The following is a 25,494-nucleotide window of genomic DNA, read 5'->3' on the forward strand; positions in this document are numbered from 1 at the left end:
TCCCTGTGAAAGAGTTTTTGCTTTCAATCCTGGATGATGAGGAAATAATGACACTGGATACGGGGATGCAAGGCGAGCGGTAATACACAGATGCCAGAGTCAGAAGCAGCAATCCTAGGGAGTGTCCGTCACAGCCCACGCAGGCTCTCGTCCGCTCTGTTTGTCAACACAAAGGGTAGAGTTCATTTTTCTAGGTCACTGTAATGCATCAGGGGGTAACCTCCAACAGTGCCAATTACATGACAGGGCTTGTGCAAAACCATAGACACAAAACCAGGCAGGAAAGGACTGTAGAGATCAACCAAGAGGTCCTGTTTTGTTTGTGTGGCTCTCAAAGTAATGCAAAGTGGTCTGAGCTATTTACTCTCCAACCAGAAAACAAAACGACAGCAGGCAGAACACAACGTACGATTAGACATCTGGCTCATGTAGGACACACAGGTGATTATTCAAGAGTCTGTGTTATTTTCGTACACCACACCATTTACCATACCTTTTTTTATTTATAGTAGAAGCAATATGAAAATGCGAGAAAACGTCAGCCTCGAACACATCAAGGAGGCCAGTATATCGGTAGCCAAGATTTGAAAAGTTATTTTGTATTTATTGAAATTCACGACAGACTAGCATAGTACCTCCAAAATAAAAATTACCAACATAAACTAGAAAAGTATTTCCAAAATTAGCCCGAGAAATGTCTATTCTTGCTATAACGCATTCCCAAAAACAGCTACTGAAACAACACAAATTTATTATCTTACAGTTCTGGAGGTCAGCGGTCTGGCCCAGGTGTCACTGGCTAAACTCACGGCACTGGCAGGGCTGTGTTCCCTCCTGGACGCTCCAGGGGAGTCCTCTCCCTTGCCTTTTCCAGCTCCCGGAGGCTGCACACATTCCTTGGCTTGTGGCTCCTCCCCCCATCTTCAACACCAGCATGTTGCATTTCTCTCTACTGTCCTTCGGATTTCTCACTTCCCTCTGACTTTGACACTCTTCCAATCCCCTCTTGTGATTATATTGGCTTCCCCTGGAGAACCCAGACTAATCTCCCTATAACAAGGTCAGCAGACTAGTACCTTAATTCCACCTGCAACTTGACTCTCCTCTGCGTTTTAACCCAACATATTCATAGGTTCTGGGATTAGGATGTAACATCTTTCTGGGAAAGCGGAGAAAGGGGGGCATGATTCTATCTACCCCACATTAAGTACACATGTCAATACACCACAGTTTAATATTTTCCTGATAGTTTAATACTAGTAACTGTCATTCAGTTCCTTAATCTACAGAATTTATCATTTTTATCTATATAAAACATATTAAACTGGCCAGAGGCAACAATAAAAAATGCAAAAAGATATAATACAAATTGTACAACATTACCAAGTAGTGGTCATTTGTGTGTATGTGTTTATATGTGTAGATATAAAACTATACATGTATACAAATGGGTGTATACATAATTTTACAGTTAATCAAGTGGTTCTAGAAAATCAATATACCATAGATTCCTGGGAAACTAATGCTTCTAAAATGAGGCCATGTTTATGAGGATCCAAAATCAACCAAAAACAAGATTCTTAATGAAAACGAATTCATTCTTTCTAGGTTAGTAGGAAAACCTGCTCGTTTTCTGTTTTCCTGTTGTTGGTCTTGTCCAAATTAAACGTTCTCATGCTTGTCAAGGCCCACCATGTGTGAGGTGACCACAGCCCTTACGAACGAGGTCAAACCACGACCCACAAATGCATTAGTGCAGCTGCTTTGGAGGAAATCGCTGAAGAACAGAGAGAAGCCGCCTGTGCCCTGCTGCGTCCCATGTACCTGTGACTCCAGAGAAGGTCCTCATTCCTTCGGTGGCTGCAACACTCGTTTCAGTTTTCCAGAAACACTTTACTGGCAGGTGTGACCACTGTCATTGGCGGGCGCCCGGTCCTCGCCAGACTTAAAAGACGGGCACATGGTAGTGGCGGTCATTCTCGGTCAGCAGGGAGATCTGCGGCCACTCCCGGAGTGGCTCCTCTGGGTAGCAGACTTCAAAGTCCCTGGAGTTAAACTTGAACAGTCTGAACACTTTTATCTTGACTTCAAGGGCATATCCAAGTATAAACATATCAATCTGGGGAAGAGACGGAAGAGGTCACAGATACACATTTCCAGATTCCTGCCCTCCCCCCAGCGCCGGAGCACGTTCTTCAGCAGCGTGTGACATGGCGTGTTTGTTGGCAGACCCACGCACGGACCACTGCGTGGGCACGGGGTTAGGGACAAATGTCCACTACGTGGAAGGCAGGGACAAGCGGAGGAGCATCTCTCTAGACTGGCATGAAGAAATCACAGGGAAAGCTGTTTGGGGAAAGAGCTAATAAAAAATAAAGGAATGCTCATAATAAAAATTACATCGTTTTCCTACCAGTGTTATATCATTTTAAGTCAGTTTGTGTAAAAAGTGCAGATGATTCTGTGCACCTTCTGGGAAAACAAAGCAAAACAAAATCCTTTTCATTAAAAGCATTTTTTGGGTTTAGAAAAAAAATTCAGTAATTTCTATTTATCTGCAGTAAGTACCCGAATGCTTTCCCAAACCTTATCTCATTTTCCGACTGGAATTTCTCCCGGTTCACCTCCGTTGTGGGAGAACCTGTTATCAACTGAGAGGCAGCACGCAAGGTCAGAAAGGCTCCCAGCACCGGGCTGGAAGGGCACACGGCAACCAGCTCGGAGCAGGGAGGCTCGTTAGCTCTTCTCTTCCGCCCTTCAGGGGCAATAATACCAACCGACCACTCTGTGCAGCTGGTCTTATCACGGCTGAAAGCAAACACCCAACGCCTACGTGTTCAAGGATTGCCAATACCCTCCGTGATCAAACACACACAATTCTTCTGCCCCACGTACCTGCTCTAGTCCGCAGGTGTCGCCTACAGAATTTAGGTGATTCATCATGAAGCTCAAAGGATCGGATGACGTTTCCCGGGAAAACAGGAGTCTGAAAAGACTGGGAATGACCTTTTTCATCTTCATTTGTTCATAAACTTCAGTGACCTGATACAGCATGATGAACTTTAAAGCTTCATACAGTTTATATTCCAGAATGGCATCGGAGAAAAGGATGTTGCACATGCTTCCTCTCTTGTGATAATCTTTAATTCCACTGAATTCAGTCCACTAAAAACACAGCCGCAAAAGTGAAACTTAGAAGGGTAAGGCTGAACGTACACAACACTGCATAACCTTTTTTTTTTTTTTTAATCCTCACCCTAGGATATTTTCCCCATTGATTTTTTTAGCGAGAGTGGAAGGGAGAGAGAGAAACATCAACGTAAGAGAGACACATGCATTGGTTGGATCGAGCCTGCAACCGAGGTACATGCCCTTGACCGAGAATTGAACCTGTGACCCTTCAGTCCTTCGGCTGACACTCTAACCACTGAATAAACCAGCCAGGGCAACACGGCGTAACTTGTGAAGTATTTATAAAATAAAACTAATAGAGGGGAATGGAACTTTAAATTTTCATTTTATATCTTTTGATATGGACTTCTTTAAACCATAAGCATTTATTACTTTTACAATAACAAACTAGTTTCAATGAAATAGTTTTTCACAAAAGCACCACCCACTAGGTAAAATACTAAGCAAGTCAGTTTCCTAAAACTGCTTAAGATGGCTGGGTTAGGCAAAGGCTATGCCGGCGGCCAACAGTGAATCACCAACAGTGCTTTAAACCCACCGGTGCCAGGCACAGTTGAAGTCACTCTACGTGTATTGTCTCATTGAATCCTCACCAGAACCATACAGGGTAGATACTATGTACAGTTCACTTTACAGAGAAGAACACATGACCCAGAAAAGTTATGGTGTTTCCCAAGGAGAATTCATTCCAACAACCCCAATCTGTTTTTATTAACCAGTTAACTGCCACGATATTTTGAATTTAATTACAAAAGGTCTGCCACTTGCATCTATAGACACTTATGGCATACAAATGGTTAAAAGGCAGGGAAAACTCCGAGTCAAATGATAACATCTCTGCCGTCGCCCAGTTATTAATAGGGCGCATTCCAGAAGGGCCTTTCTGAGCGTCTTGTCTGGAGATTCACCTTGTATTTCTGGGGACACAAAGGCCCCTGACCGTTCTGGTTCCTGGCCAGCCCACTAAGCGCTCCTTAGCCCATAACGGGCCTAACTATCATGTAGAACAGCAACACTGCTCTCTCTCGTTCGTCACTCGAAAGGGAATGAAGATCAAGAAGAAACCGTCGATTCCTTGAAGCAGCTTTCTGCCTGCGTCTCCCACTTAGCTGACATAAAGAGATAGGCCTGGCATCAGAGAAAAGCGGCCACATTTGGGACGGATGCTTTCATTCCTAGCCTTTTACCCCAGCCGCCAAACACTCACCTGTGTTTTCAGTAATTCCACACATTTACGCAATTTCCCAAACACATTTGAACCTGTATAGTTCTCAGGACCAAAGCTGTATTGCTGGATCCAATTACAACCTTGTGAGAAGAGCAGTTTTTCAGGAAGCTTGGGAAAAAAAAAAGATGCCCAAAGCGATGAGTATCTCCATGTTTATTACACAGTTTGGAATATGTCACAGCACATAATCTCATTTAGCAATCTTCATCTAGAAAGGCTATGACTGCAGTTAAGGAGAACTATATAGTCATTCGTTTTCTTTTAGATTTGTGGATTCTGTGATATGGAGCATATTCTTAATTCATAATTTCACAACTGATGAAAATTTAAATATAAGATTAAGCCTACAAAAACTAAATAGGAATGTATCTATGACCATACAAGTTAAAACAAAACAAACAAAAAATTAAGTCTACAGAAACAAACTTTTTGAATAAAACTATTTCCAAAACTACCTAGATATATCCCTTTAGAACTTATATTTAACCAATGTTAGAGCAACATAGTATATTTGGGAAGATGTGGATTTTAGAATGATGCATGTTGGTGTTCAAACCCAGCCCTGCCACTTGCCAGCTGGGAGATGACTCAACCAGCAGATTATTTAACCACTCAGCCTCATCCTCCACTGTAAATCAAGGACAATTTTACAGGATTCTTGTTGGGGTTAAATAAGATTATGGGGCATGTAGGAATCTGATCCATCGCACACATCCCATGCATCTCCCACCCGCTCAGCTTGTGCAGCAAGGCTAGCACAGCATACGCCTGTCAAGTATTTGCTAGATAAAATGAAACTAATAAGAACAATTCAAAATTAAAAACATTAAGGAAATAGAACATGTGTAGCTATATATATATATAAGTATACATGTTATATTTCTTTGCTCCTCCATCTTAAATGTATATATCCTAGAGTAAGCATACTGCGTTCAAAATAAAAATTCAGGTTATCATCAAGAAGGTACTATCTTCCGTTGTTAAGAAAGTAAAAAAACAAGGCACAGTCTGGGAGAAAATATCTGCAAATCACACATATGATAAAGCACTTGCATTCAGAATATATAAAGAATTCTCAAAACTTGATCAATTAAAAAATAATAATAATAAGTGGGCAAAAGATTTGAACAGACATTTTTCCAAGAAGATAATATGGATTGCAAATAAGCTCAACCTCATAACTCATCAGGGAAATGCAAACTAAAAGCAGAATGACACTAGCGCATACCTATTAGAGTGGCTGAAACAAACAAGAAATAAAGATACCGACACTACCAAGTGTTGGTGAGAACGTGGAGCAACTGGCACCCTGACACATTCGCGATGGGAGTGCATCATGGCGGCACCCCTCTGGAAAAATGGGTGGGCAGGTTCTTATCAAGTAAGCACACCCCTAACAAGACCCAACAATCCCCCCCAAAAGGAATGAAAACGTATGTTCCTAAAGATTCTATGGGAACATTTATGACAGCTTTATTCACAGTATTAAACACTGGAAACAATCCAGATGTCTTTCAGCTGGTGAATGGATAAACTGTCACATTCATGTCAAGGAGCATCACTCAGCAATAAAAAGGAACCAACAGCAGCATATTCGGGGAACCATCTGGGTGAACTGCACATGCCTTATGCTAAGTAAAAGACCTTGATTCAAAAGGCCACCCACTGGATGATTCCATTTATATGGCATTCTAGAAAAGGTAAAACTACAGGGACAGAAGACATACCAGTGGTTGCCAGGGGTTGGGGGTGAGAGGACTGGCTACGAAGGAAAACGAGGGAACCTTTGGGGTAGTAGTTACACACTGTATGTATTTGTCAAAACTCAACTATAGTAAAAAAGTGAATTTTAGTATCCCACCTTACTTATAAAGGACAGATGCCTCTCTCGATGGCATTAAAAACAAAACTGAGTATAATTACCTGTCTGAGATGGTCTGTTAGCAAACGGACATGAGAGACAGAGGACCTGGTTAAAGGATCTCTCGGAGTTCCTTCAATCTCAGGCCACCCTGCACACCTGGCCGCCGCCCACAGGAGGCCCGGAGTGGCTGTGTCACAGTCACCACCAAGGTGGGTCTCACGTGTTTCCCGTGTGAGGACATACCTTAACAATGTCTTTTTCTTTCATCCAGGATGGAAAAGAAAGGCCCTGGCTGAATATCTGAAATAACACTGATCTCAGTGCATCGTAGTTATCTCTCTTTACTTGTCGAACACATTTAATGTGATGCCGCCAAAACAGCTCCTCGTAAGCCTGGTGGCACAAAAAGAGAAAGTTCTTTTTTAAAGTCCTGGATAAGAAGTTAAGGAAAGTGAGTTCAATACATTTTCAGTGAAATGTACTCCTCAATAAAGCAGACGATACAAACAAAAACAATTACAAGTGATGCATTGAGCCACATGTCATTTCAAAGTGACCTGTGTGTAGAGAGACGGTGCCATGCTAGACAGCAAGTTCCTGAAGCCCCGGGCCAGGGAATGTCACTGAGGGGAAGTCACGGGCAGCCTGATCACAGTGGAAAACGCTGGACACTTTAAAACCATGCTAAGAACTACTTTAAATGCTCCACTTTTTTTCTCCTCCTCCTCCTCCTCCTTCTCTCCTCCTCCTCCTCCTCCTCCTCCTCCTCCACCTTCTTCTTCTGCTAGTGACAAGGCTAGGCAGCACTGCTGGGGATGTTTACCAAGACTTAGCCAATGGAAAATTCTAAAAATCCTCTAAATACTTTTGCTAAGGGGACTGATCCCTGCAACAACAGAAATCTCCCCTCCTGTGCAGAGGTTTCACAGGCCTGGCCAGGAGAGCTGAAGGCCGATTTTGAGATTTCTGAGATCACAGACTGAGTTTACCCCCGTTCTCGAAGGCACTGACTGTAGGTAAAAGGCCCAAAGCCAACGGTCTAACGGCTGTTTAGCTTTTAAATTAGAGCCACCGTTGTCCTTTGTGCCACACTTGGTATCGACTGGATCCATAAAGCAGAATGGAATGTTTGTTTCCTGACTTTCTCACACACATTCTCCATCTTCCAGGACCGTGACAGACAGACACACCTTCCTCATCAGCTTGGCTCGGGGCGTGTCCCCTTTCCATTCTCTGGCACAATAGCTGAGTACATCGACTTCCGCCTCCACGCTGAGGTTCCCTGAACCAGAGGAAGAAGAAAAGGCAGTTAATTTTCCCTTTCCTCTTCCTTCTGGAAACCTCTCTGCACCTTAAAAATCAGGAAAGACATGCATGAAAACACTTACTTTTGAATTTCCTTTGCAGATATCCACTCCACCTAAAAGATAAAGGAAATAATAATACCAAAAATTGGGACAAGGGTATTTAAAAATCTGAAGATGCTACAACCACCTACCATTTCAGCCGGTGCCCTAAATGGCAGTGCAGCCTTCGGAAGTAGCAGAGGGCGGCCGCCAGAAAGGAAACCGCCAACATCACGGACCCCTTCGCTATTCCCCACGCGGTGTCTAAGGCGTGGCTAGTGACGAGTGCCCAGGAGTGAACTTGGTCATTTCCTACAAAAATTTAATTGGAAAAAAAAAATTACATCACAATTCCGTAAGTTTGCTTTGTTCAAGGGTGAAAAAAGATACATTGCATAATTTTACCTGCCTTGTCTATGATTGATTTATATTAACACTATTTTCAACATTCAAAAATTCAATCTGAAAAATTAAAGAAACACCTCGTTCTCCGATATAATCAGTGTCATATACAAGAAAAGCTTTGTTCCCAAAATTCAAGAGGAAGAGTGGAAACAGAGAGAGTGTGGGTTTCAGAATGCCTCAGACCTGAGCCCAAAGCCCGCTTCTCCTACTAACCTCCCTGTGTGACTGCGGGAAACCTCCCCCTCTTAACGTGGCTTGTCTTCATTGTAAAATAGGGGTAAACCACTGACCGCCCTGGGGAAAGCCGGAATGAAATGATCTAGGAGCCAGCACAGCGCACTGTACTAGGTGTTGAAAATCCAGTGATGCCAGGGATTCGGCCGGGCACCGAGCACATGGGGGAGGGGGACAATCACAGCAGGGGCCTCTAGTGATGCCGCCACCATCCCCTTCTGCCCACTATGATATTCTTAATCAGTACAGGCCCTATCAGGGCATCACCGTCCCGCACGGAATGGGTGACTCAAACAGCAGGCGCACAGACAGGGTTGCCAGCCAGCGGCCCTTAGGAGCCGTGGAGACAGCTGTGCTGCTGGGTCCACACCCCCGCTCCTGGTTTGACAGGAGGGGCGCCTGACAGGCCTGGAGAGCTCAAACGGGGCACTTGCAGTATTTCACGAAGTGTGGAGATTCCTAAGGACACTGTGTTTGCGCATGTGAAATGCTGAAGCCCAAATGAGGAAGAGGACTTCTGAACGGTGGCCAAACCTCCTGGGGTTCATTGTGAAACAGTTTCTTCCGCAGTACGGGGTTTAGGAAAATTCCAGTGATTAACGGAGTAAAAGCTTCATCAGTTTGGAGTCAACACTTTTAGCATTTTTGATCATCCTTGATGTGCAGTTACACTCTCAATAAAGAATTTACCAGGAGAGAAAGAAATGGAAAAAATTACCAGCAAATAAAAATACATATTATTTTTACTTTATTACTTAACAGGTGTTTATTGTTTAGAATTGATTAAATATTCATTATAGGCTTACTCCTACCTAGAAATTTAGTAAAACTTCTTATGCATTGTTTAAAAATGTAGAGCCATACTGCTTTACATCTATAATTTAGACTTTTTATTAATTCAGTCTGATTTCCCAACTTTGAAAATTCTGGTATATGCAAATATTCTTAGTAAGTCCTTAAATTCGCATAAGAACTAGAATATTGTCTGTGATGCATAATTTCTCCTATTGTAGTCATAAACATTTCTAGAAAAATGGAATGTTGCACAAGATTTGTTTGTTTTTTCTCTTCATATCAACACCATAACAAATTATACGTTGAACATCTTTTTATATCACTACATAGATATACATTCTTCTTTTATTTTTTTAAATCCTCACCCTGAGGATATGTTTTTCATTGATGAGAGAGAGAGAGAGAGAGAGAGAGAGAGAGAGAGAGAGAGAGAGAGAGAGAGAGAGAGAGAAACATTGATTGGTTGCCTCCTGTATACTCCCTAACTGGGGATTGAGCCCGCAACCTGGGCATGTGACCAGGAATCGAACCCTCAACCCTTCGGTGCATGGGATGACGCTCCAACCAACAGAGCCACACTGGCCAGGGATACAATATTCTTTTTAAAGAATGCATAACATTTCAGTATAAAGACAGACCATCACCTCCCTAACCATTGCCTAGTTGATAAACATTTTCTACTTACAAACATTGCTGAGACAAACATTCTCCAACAGCCCTTGTGGCTCATGACAGCTCTTAGCATAATTTCCAGAAGAGGAAACTCTGGGTCAAAGGGTGTGCACATTTTTAGTTTTGACAGATGTTGCCAAAGTGCCTTCCAAAACAACACTGCCAATTAACCCCCCCACCCCGGGCCCTGGAACGCCCATTTCCCTGAATCCCACACCAGCTATGAGTTATCACTGCAGCCTGCACTTCCTCCTTTGTGAAGAGCCTCTCCCAGCATCTGCCTGCCTCCCACTGGGCGGTCCCATCTGTCCATGGACTTGGAGAGCCCGCGGTCTCTCAGGTGGGGCTCTGCTCTCACGTGTCACAGACTCCATCTGACCCGCTGCATGCCTTAAGTCACCATCTGGCCACGAGGGTATTTGATTTGAGGCCCCACACGAGGGCCTTCTGAGCAGCTGCCCAGGCCTCCAGCAGGACCCACTGCAAGCCATGGTTCTCCCTGCTCCTACACACACACACACACACACACACACACACACACACACACATGCACACTTCTCTGGCCTCCGGTCCTTATGCTCAAAATGAAACCCTGCCTACAACCCAAGAAAGGGTGCTAGTACCAGCTTATCAGAAAAACACATGAGGCTCAATCCCGCCTTCTCAGGCATGCCTCGCACAGGAGCCTGAACTCCCGCGACCCTCTGCCTGGTGTGCCCACAGTTTTTGGTCAAATGACTCAAACCAGGTTATCTTGCCTTTGAGTTACGTAGCTGAGGAATCTTCCAATCAGCTTTGCCACTGCAAATAAAGCCTTTAAAGAGAGAATTAAAAAAAAAAAATTCCTGCATGTGTCAATAACTGGATGACCACTCAAAGCAGCAGACAGGGAACACCGTAAGTTAGGGGCCTCGCAAACCCTATCGTGACCCCCCAACTTTGATGATGCCCCGAGTCAAATCTCATTTCCTCAAGCAGAGCTGACAGTGAAACCAAATTCTCCATGTCAGAGTCTTCACCGGGGTCCCCCTTCTGCGGGCCTGCCACGGAGAACTCAGCCACTGTCCGCCCACCACCCCCTCCCCCGCACCCCCACCGGGAGCAGTCCTCTCCCTAACACGGAACTGGCCTCGTGGGATCTGACACACCGGTAGGAAGGGAGAGAAGGTCCCACCGCCAGGGATTCAGTCATTCGACATCATAAAAAGAGCAGCCAGGGCAAAGGGAGTGTGGGTGGCCGGAGGCTTTGGAGAATCGCCAGGTAGTGAGGGTGGCAGGAAGACGCAGGAAACAGAAGCACTGCCGGGAATTACAGATTTGATCCTCTAACGCTCGTCAAGTGACAAAAATGGAAATTTCTTTTTAATACTTTTGGACTGGACCACTTGGGTGGTGGCTGACATGAGGTGCTATAGACAAGCACCAGGTGTTTCTATCATATGAGAGAGCGGGTTCACTAGGTCTCATACATTGCCCCCGTCATCAGCACTCAAACACGCCCAGAGACCCCAACCCACACTGTCAGAAGTTACACTTAGCAAAGACACCCCTGAGTAATTCCCAGAACCTCCTGAAATCAACAACGCGGCTGAGACTAAAATCTCATCTGTGACCTCAGACTATATATGGCAGATGAGACCACAGACTAAAACTGCGGGGAGGGAAATGCCACCGTTTCTTGTGGTAAAATTCTACTTAGAATTTTTTTCCGTTCTCTAAAATGTACCAAAGCCGAAATAATTCAAACATTCAAACAGGAAACCAAAAAGAAAAAAGAAAAAAAGAAAAACACCTGAAAACAAAACTAAAAGACACTGAAGAGCCGGAAACCGGGTGCGCATGCAGAGACCCCCGGGAGCCCCAGGCTCGCTCTCACAGAAACTCCTCAACGTCTGGTCGGCCTGGACCTTCCGCGCGGCTCCAGGCCCTTCACCACTTCTCCTTCCCCACGGCCTGCCACACTGTCCCGCTTCTCCCCCCCATCTCTGCAGCACAGCAGGCCCGGGCCTCTGTGCACTGAACTCCCAGCCCGGGGACTTGCACCTGAAGCAGAGGTGGTGGGTCAAGGGCTGCCGAGTGGGCCACGGAGGGGAAAATTGGGCCTGAGCTAAAAGGCAGTTTCAGTGCAATGTCTGAGGCTGCAGAGGGGATGAAGACATATACGTACATTAAAATCATCTTGCTAAAAACACTGAAGGTAAAAAGTGCTAAATTTGATTTAATAAATACACCAGATATTTCTGTCTGCTGCAATGCCATGTTGTGGTTAATCACCAGGAGATGGAAGAAAGGTGGATTAGGAAGCAGACAGAGGGGGTGGGAAGCGGCCATCCCAGACAGCTGTAACTCCCCCTGTGGCAAAGCAGTGGGGGGCGGGGGCGGAGTACCGAGGGGAGGACACGGACAGACACACACACACACACACGCACACACGCACGCACGCACGCACGTACGCACGCACATCAGAGGTGTTGGGTAAATTTTCCACGCTTTTCTGAGCTGGGTCATGGAACACTAATCCCTTTGAAAAACACGACTCCTTCTGGGTGATTCTGATCAAGGGAGGGAGGTGCCGCAGAGAGGCGTACACTGGGCCAAGCGGGCAGGGAAGGGCCTGGACAGACCTACTTCCCCTGCCCGTCACCCTTTGCTTATACCTCTTCCCACGTGGACTGGGCGCTGGGCTGGCAGGCAGTGGAGTGACATGAAAGATACACAGCCTGCTCTGGCCGGGTGGCTCAGTTGGTTGGAGCGTCATCAGTAAGAATATGCGGATTAAGTGGGGGAGGAAAAAGGAAATACATACAGCCTGCCCTCAGGGAGCTCATGATCTGATGGTGTGATGTCTTCCGGTCAGCTTGTCCAGGCCCACAGTGCCACCACTCATGCTCCCCGGGGTCAGCCCATCCCGGTGTCGGGGACGGGCCAGGACACAGAGTAACACAAGCCCTGGGATGCACAGCTGGAGCAGACCTCCATTCCCCAGTGGGCCAGCTCTCTCAGAGGTCAGTGTGAGGAACTCAGAGGCTCGAGAACAAAGCATTCGTCCAAACAAACTTAGCAATGTGGGAACAGAATGATGGACATGCAGAACAAATCCTGGTAGGCCATCAAGGTCTCTAACAATCGGGAGCACTGGGAGACTATCAGAGGTTTCCCAAGGGTCAGCATGGCCGTGTGAAAAACTGAGTTTCAATGGTCTTGGCTCTTGGAAAAACCATAGACGGTTGTTTTTATATCTGTTAGGGGAGACATATTCAGAAAAAAATGTCCTCTTAATACACCTCTGAAATGGGGAAGTCAAAAGACTTTCTAGATGCTTTTGCATTTCAGGTATTAGTTCTGCCCAATTAAGAAACGACAGTTTTCCACTTAGTAAAGTACTCTGACCGGCAACGACGAGATCAGTATCACGGAGCAGGCGGAGCACCCAGTGAAAGGCTTTTATCTTGAAAGTCATGACCAGCAAGACATTCCGTGGCAGCCCTGTCGTGCAACCTACTTCAGCGTTTAGCACAACCCCCACAGGACTGGGCTGGTTTTACCAGGGCTCCTGTGGAACTAGGAGTGTCGGTAATACAACAGGAAACTGCTCCTTGCCAAACACTGTGTGTGTGTGTGTGTGTGTGTGTGTGTGTGTGTGTGTGTGATACCATCAAAGCTCGGAAGTGTTGTTGTTGTTGTTTTCATTTATTTATCGGCACATCTTTAGGAGTGTTAAATGCAACCCGTCATATTAAAAGGTGTAAGTTTATTTGTCTAACCATGGAGGGGTTTTAAAACCCACACAACTATTAAACCACAAAAGCTGCTGCCGGTGGGATAAGCTTCAGCTGAAGAGCAAGGTAATTCTTCCCGGGAAATCCCAGAACTCCAGGCTCACTTCAGCCAGCCAGCAGGCTCCCTGGCTGGGTACAGCCGATGGGTTTGGCCAAACAGGCCCGGGACTCTGCCTTCACTTGGCCACTTTCTAGCTGCGGGACCTCGGGGAAATTACTCCGCCTCTGTGATCCCCAAGAGTCTCCCCAACGGCAGAGACCAGCAGTGACGACAGAGAATTGGAACAAAATGAAACACAATCGGCCACGAGAGTAACCACAGGCACTAACCACGTAGATGCAGAATCTCCAGTCCCTGATACAGTCTCCCCTCCGTCTCCTCATGGACCAGTGTTACATACCTCTCCGCATGGGCACTCACTCTCTTCCGTGGGAGTCCACTTCCTTTTCTGGAATGTTTCTCTCTTCTTGGTCAAAATCTATCATTATTCTATGAATATAGATTAAGCTCCTCTTGCAGGCCAGGCCCTGTGCCAAGAGCTGATGCTATGGTTGTGAACACAACAGACCAGTGGTCGGCAAACTGCGGCTCGCGAGCCACATGCGGCTCTTTGGCCCCTTGAGTGTGGCTCTTCCACAAAATACCACGTGCGGGCGCACACGTACAGTGCGATTAAAACTTCGTGGCCCATGCGCGGAAGTCGGTTTTCAGCTCTCAAAAGAATTTCAATCGTTGTACTGTTGATATTTGGCTCTGTTGACTAATGAGTTTGCCGACCACTGGACTAGACTATTGTAGGGGCGATTCACAGATGGACCTTCCAGGTGTGTTGGGAGCACAACCACGGCCAGGGCCAAGAGGAAAGGAATGTGGCTCTGTCGGCAGAGGAAACATGGGAACCGACCTAGACCTGTGTCGGATGAGGGGCAGAGCTGAGACCCCGAGGATGGACCAGAGTTCATGGGGCCAGGAAAGAGAAGGGAGGCCGGCCAGGCTCAGGTCAGCAGGGCCTTTAGACGCGTGAGAGACACTGGCATTTAACTGAAGAGCAAGCAAAGCCCCCTAAGGGTTTTAAGCAAAAGGCTGATGTGATCAGATCTGTAACCACAATTTAAGTCGTTATTGCTTGGGGTCATGAGACACGTCTGATTCCTCTTCTGTATGACAAGCTTTTAAATCTTCCACAGAATCACAGAATGCTTTGCGCTGACGGCACTGGAATGCCACTGGCTCTCCAAGGCCGGATTCCCTCCCCCAGGTGCTCCCTCTGTGCCGCCCACACTGCAGGGAGGCCCACATTCATGACGCGTCCCCCACTGGCCTGAGAGCACCTCTAAGGTGAAAGCTGACTCTTCGTTCACTGTGCACGTGGTCACCTGAGGAGCTGTCACACGCATCTGTGAGGTGAAGACACAAGCCCAGAGAAAGCAAGAAGTCTGAACTTGAACCCATGTGTTCTGACTCAAGGTCAGGGTGTCCTTTGAACTAAACTACATACATAACTGCCTTCACTGAGTGATTCTCTTCCAAGAATTCAAAACAACGAACAAGCATGCACTTAGAAGGCAGCTATCACTTCCACTGTGCTTCTTCCCGTCGAGAGTAAACCTTCTCTGAACCAGTTCTCACAGGCCATGGTTTGCACTGTCCCAGCCACTCTTCACTGTCTCTTCCTTCTCCTAGCCGCTCGTCTCTGAACCCAGGAACCATCCCCGGAAACCAGACGAGACGTCGGAATGGGCCCACCCCTGATGGAGGAAGCACACGGCAGAAGCTCCCTGTCCTCCCCGCAAGTCTTTACCTCTCTCCTCGCACGAGCCCATCTGCCTTTATGTGATCCTTCAGGTCCGTGCTCCTAAAGAGAAGCCGGTGGCCTCAAAACCATCACATCACACCAGAGCTCTGTACTCCAAGTCTATGGCGCAGGAACATCAATACCACCGGGGCACTGAGAACCACAGTCCACGGCGTCTACCAGACCCCAGCGACTCCCCCGCACACGAGTCTGAGGCGCCTGAGATTCTCTGAGGAGCAGAGACTCACCCGGCCTGGCTGCCCTGGGCAAATTCCGATTAACCGGGCTGGGGCGCAGGTACCCGTCCTTTTTTCAGTTCCCAGGTGATTCCAATGTATTGCCGGTGCTGAGACACAGCTGTGGCGTAAGGCTGCCTCCACCCTTGGCTGTTTCTGTAATCTCCAATATATCATCACATGCCAATTCATCTCCAAAATCACAGTTAAGAGAAATCATGCAGATCAAGGAAAGTCTCACTGGTCGTGTCATCCAACTGCACGTGAGTGCGGCCTGTGCTTTGTGCCTTTTCTGTTGGCCCATGTGAGGGGCGGCGTTTACCACTCACCTGTTGTTTTCCTATGGCTGGGAGCCACGCTTACCTACACAGGAACTTTCCTGAAATTAGTAATAAAAGAGCCCAACTATTAATGTGACCAACTCATCCTGGCTGGCCTGGGACTCCCCTGGTTTTAGCACCGAAAGCTCCATGTCCCAGGACATCCCTCAGTCCCAGGATAACTGGGACAGTGGCCACCATACGTCTGGGGTCCTTGGGGTCTGACCCGGGCTCCCCAGTATCCTCTCACTTCTTCCTCTTCCTAGCCACCTTCCTCCCTCACTCCTGCCACCTCCCACCCCTCATTTTCTGTCTCTCAGCTCAAGTGTCACTTCCGTGGGCAAAGGTTCTCTGCCCATTCCCAACCCTCAGGCTTGGTCAGATCCCTGTTACCTCCTCCCACAGCACACGGTGTCCCTTTCCCCCACAGCTCTTGTCCCAGTTTATACAAGTGTGTTTGTGTTTGATTAGCGTCTGTCTCCCTATGCAGGCAAACGTCTTAAGGACTGCAACTGTGTCTGCTTTCTCTCTGCTTTCTTGGTGCTGAGCAACACTATGGACCGTTAATAAATATTTGCTGAATAAATAAAATGAACCCATGTAATCCAGATCTAGTCCATATGTCTCCAACACAGAAATGTCAGTGTCCACTCTCTCTGGTACGTACCTACTCAGAATAAAGTACGTTCCATCCTCCTTAGGTGCTGGATGTAGCCATGGGAGGGAATGCTAAGTGTCGTGTGCAATTTTCAGAAGGCTCTGTTGAGAGGGGTGTGTTCCTTGCCCTTGCTCCTCCAGACTAGCTGGAATGTAAGTGTGATGACGGATGTTCAGCAGCCATCCTGGACCAGAGAGTAGCTGTGGGCATGGAAGCTATGCATGGTAGAAACAAAGTGGAAGGAGTCTGGGCCCCTGCCACCCTGGAGCCCATTCCAGCCCCAGAGAGCCGCCTGTACGCTCTGACATGGGAGAAATTGATTCATTTGTTCGGAATTGTTCCGTTATTCCACCATACCTAATCCTTCCCAGTAGCCCTGATCTTGGTGGTCCCTTCCGACTTTTACCAGGTCTGTCAGAAACAGTGAGCCGCCAGTGTGTTTTCTCTTCCCTTATCTACACTCACGACAAAGGAAAGCAGGAAGTGAGAATGTGAAGTGGTCACCTAGCGGGATGGTTGGAAGGTAGTGGAACAAGCAGGCCCTAGGCAGTCGGGAACTCAGGGTTTCGTGCTGGAGAACTGAGCAACTCTGGACCTCAGCTTCCGCCCCTCTGAGCAGACACCAGGGGGCCAAGCCATTAACCACTATTTCCTTTCATCCTCTAAAGGCCTCTTTATGTTAATGTGCGTCAGTTATGTCGGAGGTAGTCACATTGGGGCACACGGCACAGGATTTTACGTAGTTGTGATGCAACTGAAGGTCAACCAAACTCAAAATACTCCTCAAAACTGGCACCACAGGAACGATGCCCAGAGCATGTACAGTAGACACTTGAGAGCTTGACAAATACTAGCAAGTACTCCACCCTTCAGATGTTGACCTGAGCCATGGTTTTCATAAAGAGCCTTCCATGGAGGTGACCAGTTTCCAAAACATAGCAAGAAAGAAAGGAAGATAGAGAAGACTGGGACAGAGGCGAGAGGGAGTCACGTGTTGTAGGCTCCACATTTTGAATGAATCAATCAACAAGGTATAAATGGGAGAAGACACTGGAACATTAAAGCATGACAAAGTGACAGTTCAGGCAGGTCAGCAAGCATTGGCTGTACAAGGCGTATCATGACAATCAGCTAAGTACCCAGAACTGAATACAGGGATATACCATGGAGAAAACTGATCTAATAAACTCTCTCTCAGTTCAGCTGATTCTTCTCTCTGTTTCAGATGCAAAACTGAGACCCAACGTTTATACTAATAATTCCATTGGCTACGTTTGCATTTCAAAGTGAGCAGCCAAACTAATCCTTAGCTACAAACTGAACTCCACGTTCATTTTTTAAATGCCAAGTAAAGTGACAAAGAGCTGATCTTGTCCACTGACATCAGTGTCATCCAGCCCCTCATGCCTAGATGGGGACTGATTACACTCAGCCCACGCAGACACTGGCTTGCCATCTCTTCCACTTCTCCTTTCCTATCAGCCCTTCTGCTTCCTCCACGGCCTTTCGACCTGTCCTAGCAGTTGACTTGGAAGACACAGAGCATTGAGTTCTCATGGCACTTTAGCGATCGCACAGGAAAGCCGGGCCTTCTTTGTCACAGGTCAACAAATATGCCTATGATGTGCAAATAAGCCTATGATGTGCCAGGCGTTATTCTAAGACCTAGGGAAAGATTCTCTCTTTTCCAGGTAAGAAAGAATTTAGTTCACTTCTCTTAATCTTAGGAGACTAAATGCTCCGAGGAACACTCCCTGCCCTGGCTTAGAGGAGGAGACACAAATTGTTCCAAGCATGTACCTTGATGAACTCCCTCCAGCAGCTCCCAGCCCACCTCGGTCCTGAGCTACTCAGGAGCTGGTCTGTATGCTGAGGCTGTCCCAGACCTGGAGAGCAGGGAGCTCACGTCCACTGTAACGGGGACAAGAGCGGGCAGCCTGCTTCTCTTTTCTTGACAGTCAACCCTTGACACTGAATGAGATCCTGCTTCTCTCTGAATTGGGCCAGGTCTCCCTTGAGAAACTGACTTCCAATGACTTTATTACTCCCCCTTTTAGAAGACTAACCCTCTATTATTCATTAAAAAACAGTAACAGGGCAGCCCTAGCTAGTTTGGCTCAGTGGATAGAGTATCGAACTGCAGACTGAAGGGTCCCAGGTTCAACTCCGAACAAGGGCACATGCCCGGGTTGTGGGCTCGATCTTCAGGAGGGGGCATGCAGGAGGTGGCCGATCAATGATTCTCTCATCATTGATGTTTCTATCTCTCTCTCCCTCTCCCTTCCTCTCTGAAATCAATAAAAACATGTTTTTTAAAAACAGTAACAGGACAAGCAAAGAAAGACTTAATAAGTTATTTTAAATTACTGTGTATCTATCATCCAACAATTCCACATAGATTCAAAGTGACAGTCACCTGGTTAAACCAACAACGAAAGACTTAAATTCTGAATTCAGAATTCAGCAAGCATAGCATTTTATGTGCTACAGTTTCTGTGATTTGGGTTTATTACCTCGTAATGCCAGCAACAGCACTAACAGTACCCTTGATGTCCTAGAAATGGACCTATAACATTTTATCATATTTTTATTTTAAACATGATGCCACCTGTCTATTGTGGCTCCAATTAAATGAAAAGGTGGAAAAAATGGAGCATGACTAGAACAAAAGATTACTGGCAAAATGAGTGTGTAAACAAAAACTTTCCTCTGTTGGTTTATTGTGAAGTGACATCTAAATATTCTTCCATTAAAATAATGACAAATCAATAAATGTGTACGGTGTACAACCTTGATTTTCAAAAATGGATTGTCCTAAGCAATTGAACCAGAGGATTCAAGTGGAAAGGAGAAAAAGGCCAAATACAACAGGTCCAATAACTCCTCCAAGTTCCGGAGACTCCAATAGCCATGTAGGAGGAGCTGTGCCTGCAGGACATTTTAGCGGCTAACGATAACTTTTCATAATCTCTCTTCTCCTGTACCTCAGACCTGAGAGTTACCTGGAGCAACAACAACGGTATAAAGACGACAACCCAACTTTACTTTAGAACAGCGTAAGTGTGATGCGGTAACCTTGGAAACTAGAGTGCTCTCAGGTATAAGCCTGCACTGTTTCAGGAGACAGAAGCAGGCGGGTGGTTACGAGTCTGTTGTGGGTGGAGTCACGCCGCCAGGGTTTGAATCCTGGCCACCACTTACCAGCTGGAAACTCTGAGCAAATTCCATAACCATTCTGGGCGTCACAAAGTGGCACTTAGACAGATTACATAAGACTATCTGTGGGCATGGTCTCCGCATCCAGCACCAAGAAGAGAACTAAAATGTCCACTGTTACAGTGACAGGGACAGCACTGGGTGCTACAGGCACATAGGACAGCACCCACCCACTCCAGGGAGCCAGGTGAAAGGTCACTGTCAGTTTAATAATTGTGCCAGTCAAGAATGTCTACGTAGCTAAAACACATGGTACCAAAGTTACATTTTATTTGGCATTTAATCTATCTAACAGAAAGGTTGAGAGTAGCACTATAAAGTGGGGCAAACAGGCTGCAAAAATATCAACTATGGCCGAAACCGGTTTGGCTCAGTGGATAGAGCGTTGGTCTGCGGACTGGAAGGTCCCAGGTTCGATTCAGGTCAAGGGCATGTACATTGGTTGCGGGCATATCCCCGGTAGGGGGTGTGCAGGAGGCAGCTGGTCGATGTTTCTCTGTCATCGATGTTTCTAGCTCTCTATCCCTCTCCCTTCCTCTCTGTAAAGAATCAATAAAATATATTTTAAAAAATATATATCAACTATGGACCACTGGCTTTAAGCATCCTGTTGTGTGTGTGTGTGTGTGTGTGTGTGTGTGTGTGTGTGTTTAATCACAGTGTTTGTTTTTTTCCTAAGTCCTCAAACTATTTTTTAAAGTATATTTTTATTGATTTCAGAGAGAGAATCATTGATCGGCTGCCTCCTGCACGTCCCCATGGGGCATAGACCCACAACCTGGGCATGTGCCCTTGACCAGAATCAAACCCGGGACCTTTCAGTCCACAGGCCGACGCTCTATCCACTGAGCCAAACCAGCTAGGGCTCAAACTATTTTTTAAGGAAGGAAAATATTTCTCCTTAAGGTTATGACTAGCACACGAAGAACCACAGCTACTCACCCCCTCCCCCTTGGCACACACTGCCCACTGCCAGTGCCCCTCCGGCTCCCGGTTCCGCCCCTTGAGAGCGAGGCTTTGAGGGCACTGGAATAAGGTTCTAGAATAAGGGCACAATTCCAAGCACCGACTTGTGTTGAGAAGGGCAAGTCCGCACCCCACAATCCTCATCACTCCGCTTGCTGCTGACCAGCCAGTGGGTTCCAATCTGCCCTCTCTCTTCAACACAGGAGTGCTCACCAGGTAAACACAACTGCCTGCCTAGTGTGGTACCTGGGGTCCCCGTGGGAACAGGCCAGACTGCTCATGGCAGGTCGGAAACATCTGCTTCATACATACAGCCAGCCACCCTTGAATGGCTTTGGAATAAAAGAATCCATGGCATTAAGAAGTACACCTTCCACCCTCGCCAGTTTGGCTCAGTAGTTAGAGTGTCGGCCTGCGAACTGAAGGGTCCCGGGTTGGATTCCAGTCAAGGGCATCTACGTGGGTTGCAGGCTCAATCCTTGGCCCCGGTCAGGGCACGTGTGGGAGACAACTAATCGATGTGTCTCTCTCACATCAATGTTTATCTCTCTCTGTCTCTCCCGCTCCCTTCCATTCTCTCGGAAAAAAAATCAATGAAAAAATCTTCAGGTGAGGATTAACAACAACAAAAAGAAATACACTTTTCTTGGGGGAAAAATCAATGGAAAAATCTTCAGGTGAGGATTAATAACAACAACAAAAAGAAATAATCTTTTTAATTAGCAGAAAAGTCTAGGTGAGAAGGGGGGGGGGGTCTTGAACCAGTTTGTATGTGATTCAATTTCCTAAATGGGGGTTAAAATTAACAACTACCTCATGTATAAGGTAACGATAATAATAACAGCAGCTAATCTTTGAGTACTTGTACTGTAGGCCACACACTGTTCTAAGCACTTTATCGGCAATAAATGAGCTAACACACAAGCAGCACTCAAACACATTAGTCATGACCTTTATTTCTGTACTTTTGTTTAGCATTAGACTCTTCGCTCCAAACCAGATCTTACCCAGAACAGCATATAAAGCAGGAGAGTGGCTGCAGAGCTGCTCCGTAGATAGCTGGAGTGGGGGGATCTGGCTGATGGGTCCCCCATTCCACAGTAGGAAATCCTGCTCCCCCTCTCCCAGGCAGGCCAGCCCCGAGGGACCACCGTGGAGTCCCAGGCCTCCTGAGAACACCACTGAAAACTCTGAGCCTTGGGTCTTCCCTCACGATTCTCCTAAACAAATGGATGGATGGATGGTGGTGAAGAAAAGCCACCACTCACTTAAAAAGAAATAGTAAAGATGGCTGCCAAATGCCCCTGTCCATCCCTGCCCTCTTGGTGAGTTTTCTTCTGCTACTGCCCGTTTGCTTTCTATTGTCAGGTGTTCCTTGTTATCCTTTGCTATTATCTCAAAAGCAAACCTTGGTCCCTCTCTTAGGGGTAGGTTAAAGAGCTGTGGCAGCCTAGCTTTGACAAGTGATTTTAAACTTTGTTTTTTCCAAACATCCCCGACAAAGAAGGGAAACTATGCTCCTACGTCCTCGGAGGTTATGTTTGGGAAAGAAAAGTTTTCCATAACCTGATCCTTGAATCGCATTCTTCCACCGCCACGCACCCACTGCAGGCCCCACAGGCTCGGCAGGGGAAAGAATTCTCGCTGGGCCCACAGTGCTGGCACACCTTGAACGCGGTGTGTTGGAAGGAAAAATTCCGGGCGGTTATGTTAAGCCCAGAGTAGGCACCTTTCCGCTCTCAAGGCGGCTTTTTCCAGCTGTGACCCTACCTCTATTTCCAACATTGCTTTCTCTGCCAAAATGAGACAGGGAGAAGATTAGAAAATAACGTAATGAAAAGTTCAAATGAATACACCCACAGGAAATATTTGGCTAAGTCTACAATAATCCAAGGTGCAGAAAGGTTGGAAAATGAGTTTATTCTCCAAACTTCTGAGAGTGGGAGGTAAGTCGATCACAGAACTCTCGCCTGGGAGCGCCTTGGAGACCAGCTAGCCCAACGCCCTTGTTTCACAGGTGAGGACGGGAAGTCCAGAGTGGTTATGGCTTCTAGGCACACAGTCCTGGGCAAAAATGATGCCTAAAACTCACGTCCTGCCTTCCCAGAATAGTGCTGGTTCCGCTGTACCCGACAGCAAAGCCCCCAACTGTTTGCTGTGGGACCAAGAACAGCCATCAATACGCAGACCTGGCACCTGCCAACTTCCCACAAACGCTGCAGAACCTGGAGCTCAAACGCAGTGAACAGGCAGGCTCCCCAAATTCAGCGGTGGGCTCACACCCCTGGGATGGCCACCAGAGAGTTACAGAGGGGAATGTGCTCCAAGGGGAGAGGTGGTCGCGCCCATCTTCTCGGAGCTGAGACCAGAAGGATGGCCTGGGGGGGGGGGAAAAACCTTCACTTCCAAGGCGAGGACCCCGCTGCCCGTGCAGAGGGCGGGGACACCGAGGCCCGGGTGTGCCCCAGACCTCAGCGACCTGTGCCCCTCGGCGCCGCTGCTCTTGTCCTTGGTGACACTGTTGTCAAAAAGCCAGTTTTCTGTTGTTTAGCGAGTCTCGCTCGCAGAAAAGGTGTGGGCCACATCCTCTGCCAGCAACGCGCGAAACCCATCAACTTCCCTCCGACGACAATCAAGTTCTCGGAGGGGACGCCGAGGGGGACCCCCGCCGCTCCCCGGAACCCCCACCCGCCCCGCCCCGCCAGGCGGCTTCTCTCCCGGGCACCTGCCCGCCCCGCCGGGGCAGGTCGCTGGCTGCCTGGACCCAAACAGCTCTGCCTCCCGAAGACGTAGTTCCTAATCCGAAGCGACCCGGTCCCCGACGGCGGCCCAACCCTGCAGGGTGTGGAGGTGCACACCGTCTCCGCCCCGGTCAGGGGCCTCCCAGTCTGCCACCCCTCCGAGCGCGGGACTCGTACCCCAAACCCGGGACTGACCGGCGGGGGAGAGGGCGCCCCCGGCTGCCCAGGGTCCCCCCACCCCGCCCGGGACCCACCTGAGGCCAGGGCGCCAGGCCGGTCCCGCTCCCGCTCCCGTGCCCGCGGGGGGCTCCTCTGCGCCGCCATGCGGGCCGCGCGCTGCGGACGGGCGCCGAGCCTCGGCCGGTGGGTCAGTAGCCGCGGCGGCCGCCCGCCGGCCCGGGATCGCTTCCCAGCGGCGGGCGGGGGTGGGAGGCGCGGGGCCCGGGGAGGGCGGTCGGTGCTCCCACCCAGGCTGCTGCTGGCGGCCGACGGACGCGCCGTTCCACCAATGACAGGCCGCGGCGGGGCCTATGGGCGGGGCCCTGAGGCTGAAGCGAGGCGGGGATAGGCGGGACCTCAGTTTGGGGGGCGTGGGATGCTCCAGAGCGGCGCGGAGGCTGCTCCCGGGATCCAGGCGCCGCTCCAAGGGAAACAGCCCAGGAATTCCACCTGGACGCATCCCGGGATCTCCCTGGCACTTTACACCGACGGCCCATTGAGTGGGAAGGGAAGGAAGAAACCTGGAGGCTGATGGATGGGGAGAGGGACCAGTGCCTTTTTCTCTCCACTGCAGAGTATCACGATTCCCTTTTCTTAGGTCCCGCGGCTGGTGGGTCAAAGCCAAGCAGGGCGAGACTGGAGTCCAGATAAGGCTTTGCCCGCGGGCCTGCTCCACTCGGTTGGGCATATTTTCTGATCTTTATTTCCCTCTGGGTCAGCAGGACGGGGTTATGCTTATTTAGAACTTGCAGGTTACTTGAGGAGCGGGAATGTGTGCGTCATTGGCAAAATTAATCCTCTGATAAAATGATTTGAAAAGGAAAAAATGTGGAGTAGCAAACGGTAAAAATAAACAGCCCAACAATAAAAAGACGCTCACAACAGGTTCTTTTGCCCCCAATTTCATAGTCAGATGGACACTCCCACTTTTTTTATTTTTTTCAGAAAAAAATAGAACTCCAGTGGACACTTCCTCTTTTCCCAATATACACAATTCCAGAGAAAGATTTTCTTGTGCATGTTTGGCACCTTTTGAAACAAATTTCACAACTAAAATAAGATGTGGAAAATACCCTGCTCCCTAGCCAGTTTTGCTCAATGGATAGAGCGTCGGCCCTGGGACTGAAGGGTCCCGGGTTGGATTCCGGTCAAGGGCACACACCTGGTCTAAGGCATGCAGGAGGCAACCAATTAATGTGCCTCTCTCACCTCGATGTTCCTCTGTCTCTCCCTCTCCTTTCCACTCTTTAAAAAATTAATGGGAAAAGATCCTCGGGTGAGGATTAACAAAAAACAACAACAACAAACAAACAATAAAACACCCTGCTATTTTAGGTGGCTCCAGTGTACTTAGGACAATGTCTACAAGTAACAGAGCCACTTTTTCCCTCTTCAAGAGCAAATAATTAATAGATCACAGGTTTTTGGCGAATCCAATAAATTTCTGAATCACAGCAACAGCAATTAATATCATGTTGGACATTTACTGACAGCTGATAGCTATCAGGCCAGGCACTTGGGTAACCCTTTTACCTATTATTTTATGCCTTCTTTCACTTAATCCTCACGCTTGCTCGTGAGGTAGGTGCTTTTATAATCTCCAGTTTATAGATAAGGAAGACATGGCTCAATAAATGTGAGTGGAACTTTGGACCTAGATCTGATCTCTCAGCCACCCTACCATTCGGCAGCCATGACTCATGGAAGATAATAAAAATGTTTCCAAACTCTGCTGCTTGTTTAGAAAAAAAATCCCTTTTATCCAAATCAGATTTTAACATAGAGGGAAGTTTTCTATAGCCATAAACTAACTTTCGTGTTAGAGCC

General features: G+C 47.6%; 1 protein-coding gene across 2 annotated transcripts; it reads right to left on the reverse strand.

Moving 5' to 3' along the window:
* Positions 1-386: 386 nt before the first annotated feature.
* Positions 387-23,902, reverse strand: OTULINL (OTU deubiquitinase with linear linkage specificity like). 2 transcript variants are annotated; one of them, XM_008151663.3, is made up of 8 exons: positions 23,703-23,902; positions 7,783-7,942; positions 7,673-7,704; positions 7,475-7,566; positions 6,528-6,677; positions 4,400-4,528; positions 2,896-3,165; positions 387-2,119 (listed from the first exon to the last, which is right to left on the reverse strand). In XM_008151663.3, the coding sequence occupies exons 1-8, from the start codon at positions 23,770-23,772 to the stop codon at positions 1,946-1,948; spliced, it is 1,077 nt and encodes a 358-aa protein (XP_008149885.2). In that variant the 5' UTR covers positions 23,773-23,902; the 3' UTR covers positions 387-1,945. The 2 variants fall into 2 exon arrangements, with proteins under 2 accessions (XP_008149885.2, XP_054571240.1); XM_054715265.1 differs by lacking the exon at positions 4,400-4,528.
* Positions 23,903-25,494: the final 1,592 nt, after the last annotated feature.

The sequence above is a fragment of the Eptesicus fuscus genome, chromosome 4, assembly GCF_027574615.1.
Source record: "Eptesicus fuscus isolate TK198812 chromosome 4, DD_ASM_mEF_20220401, whole genome shotgun sequence".
NCBI classification, from domain to species: Eukaryota; Metazoa; Chordata; class Mammalia; order Chiroptera; family Vespertilionidae; genus Eptesicus; species Eptesicus fuscus.

Bases quoted from the DNA above. Each gene is read 5' to 3' on its own strand.
- OTULINL (XM_008151663.3), bottom strand. From the start codon at position 23,772: ATGGCGGCGCAGAGGAGCCCCCCGCGGGCACGGGAGCGGGAGCGGGAC. The intron at 7,567-7,672 runs GTAAGTGTTTTC...CCTCTGGTTCAG, and splicing joins TCTGCAAAGGAAATTCAAAA to GGAACCTCAGCGTGGAGGCG. The intron at 4,529-6,527 runs GTATGTCCTCAC...TTTTTTCCCAAG, and splicing joins AAGAAAAAGACATTGTTAAG to CTTCCTGAAAAACTGCTCTT.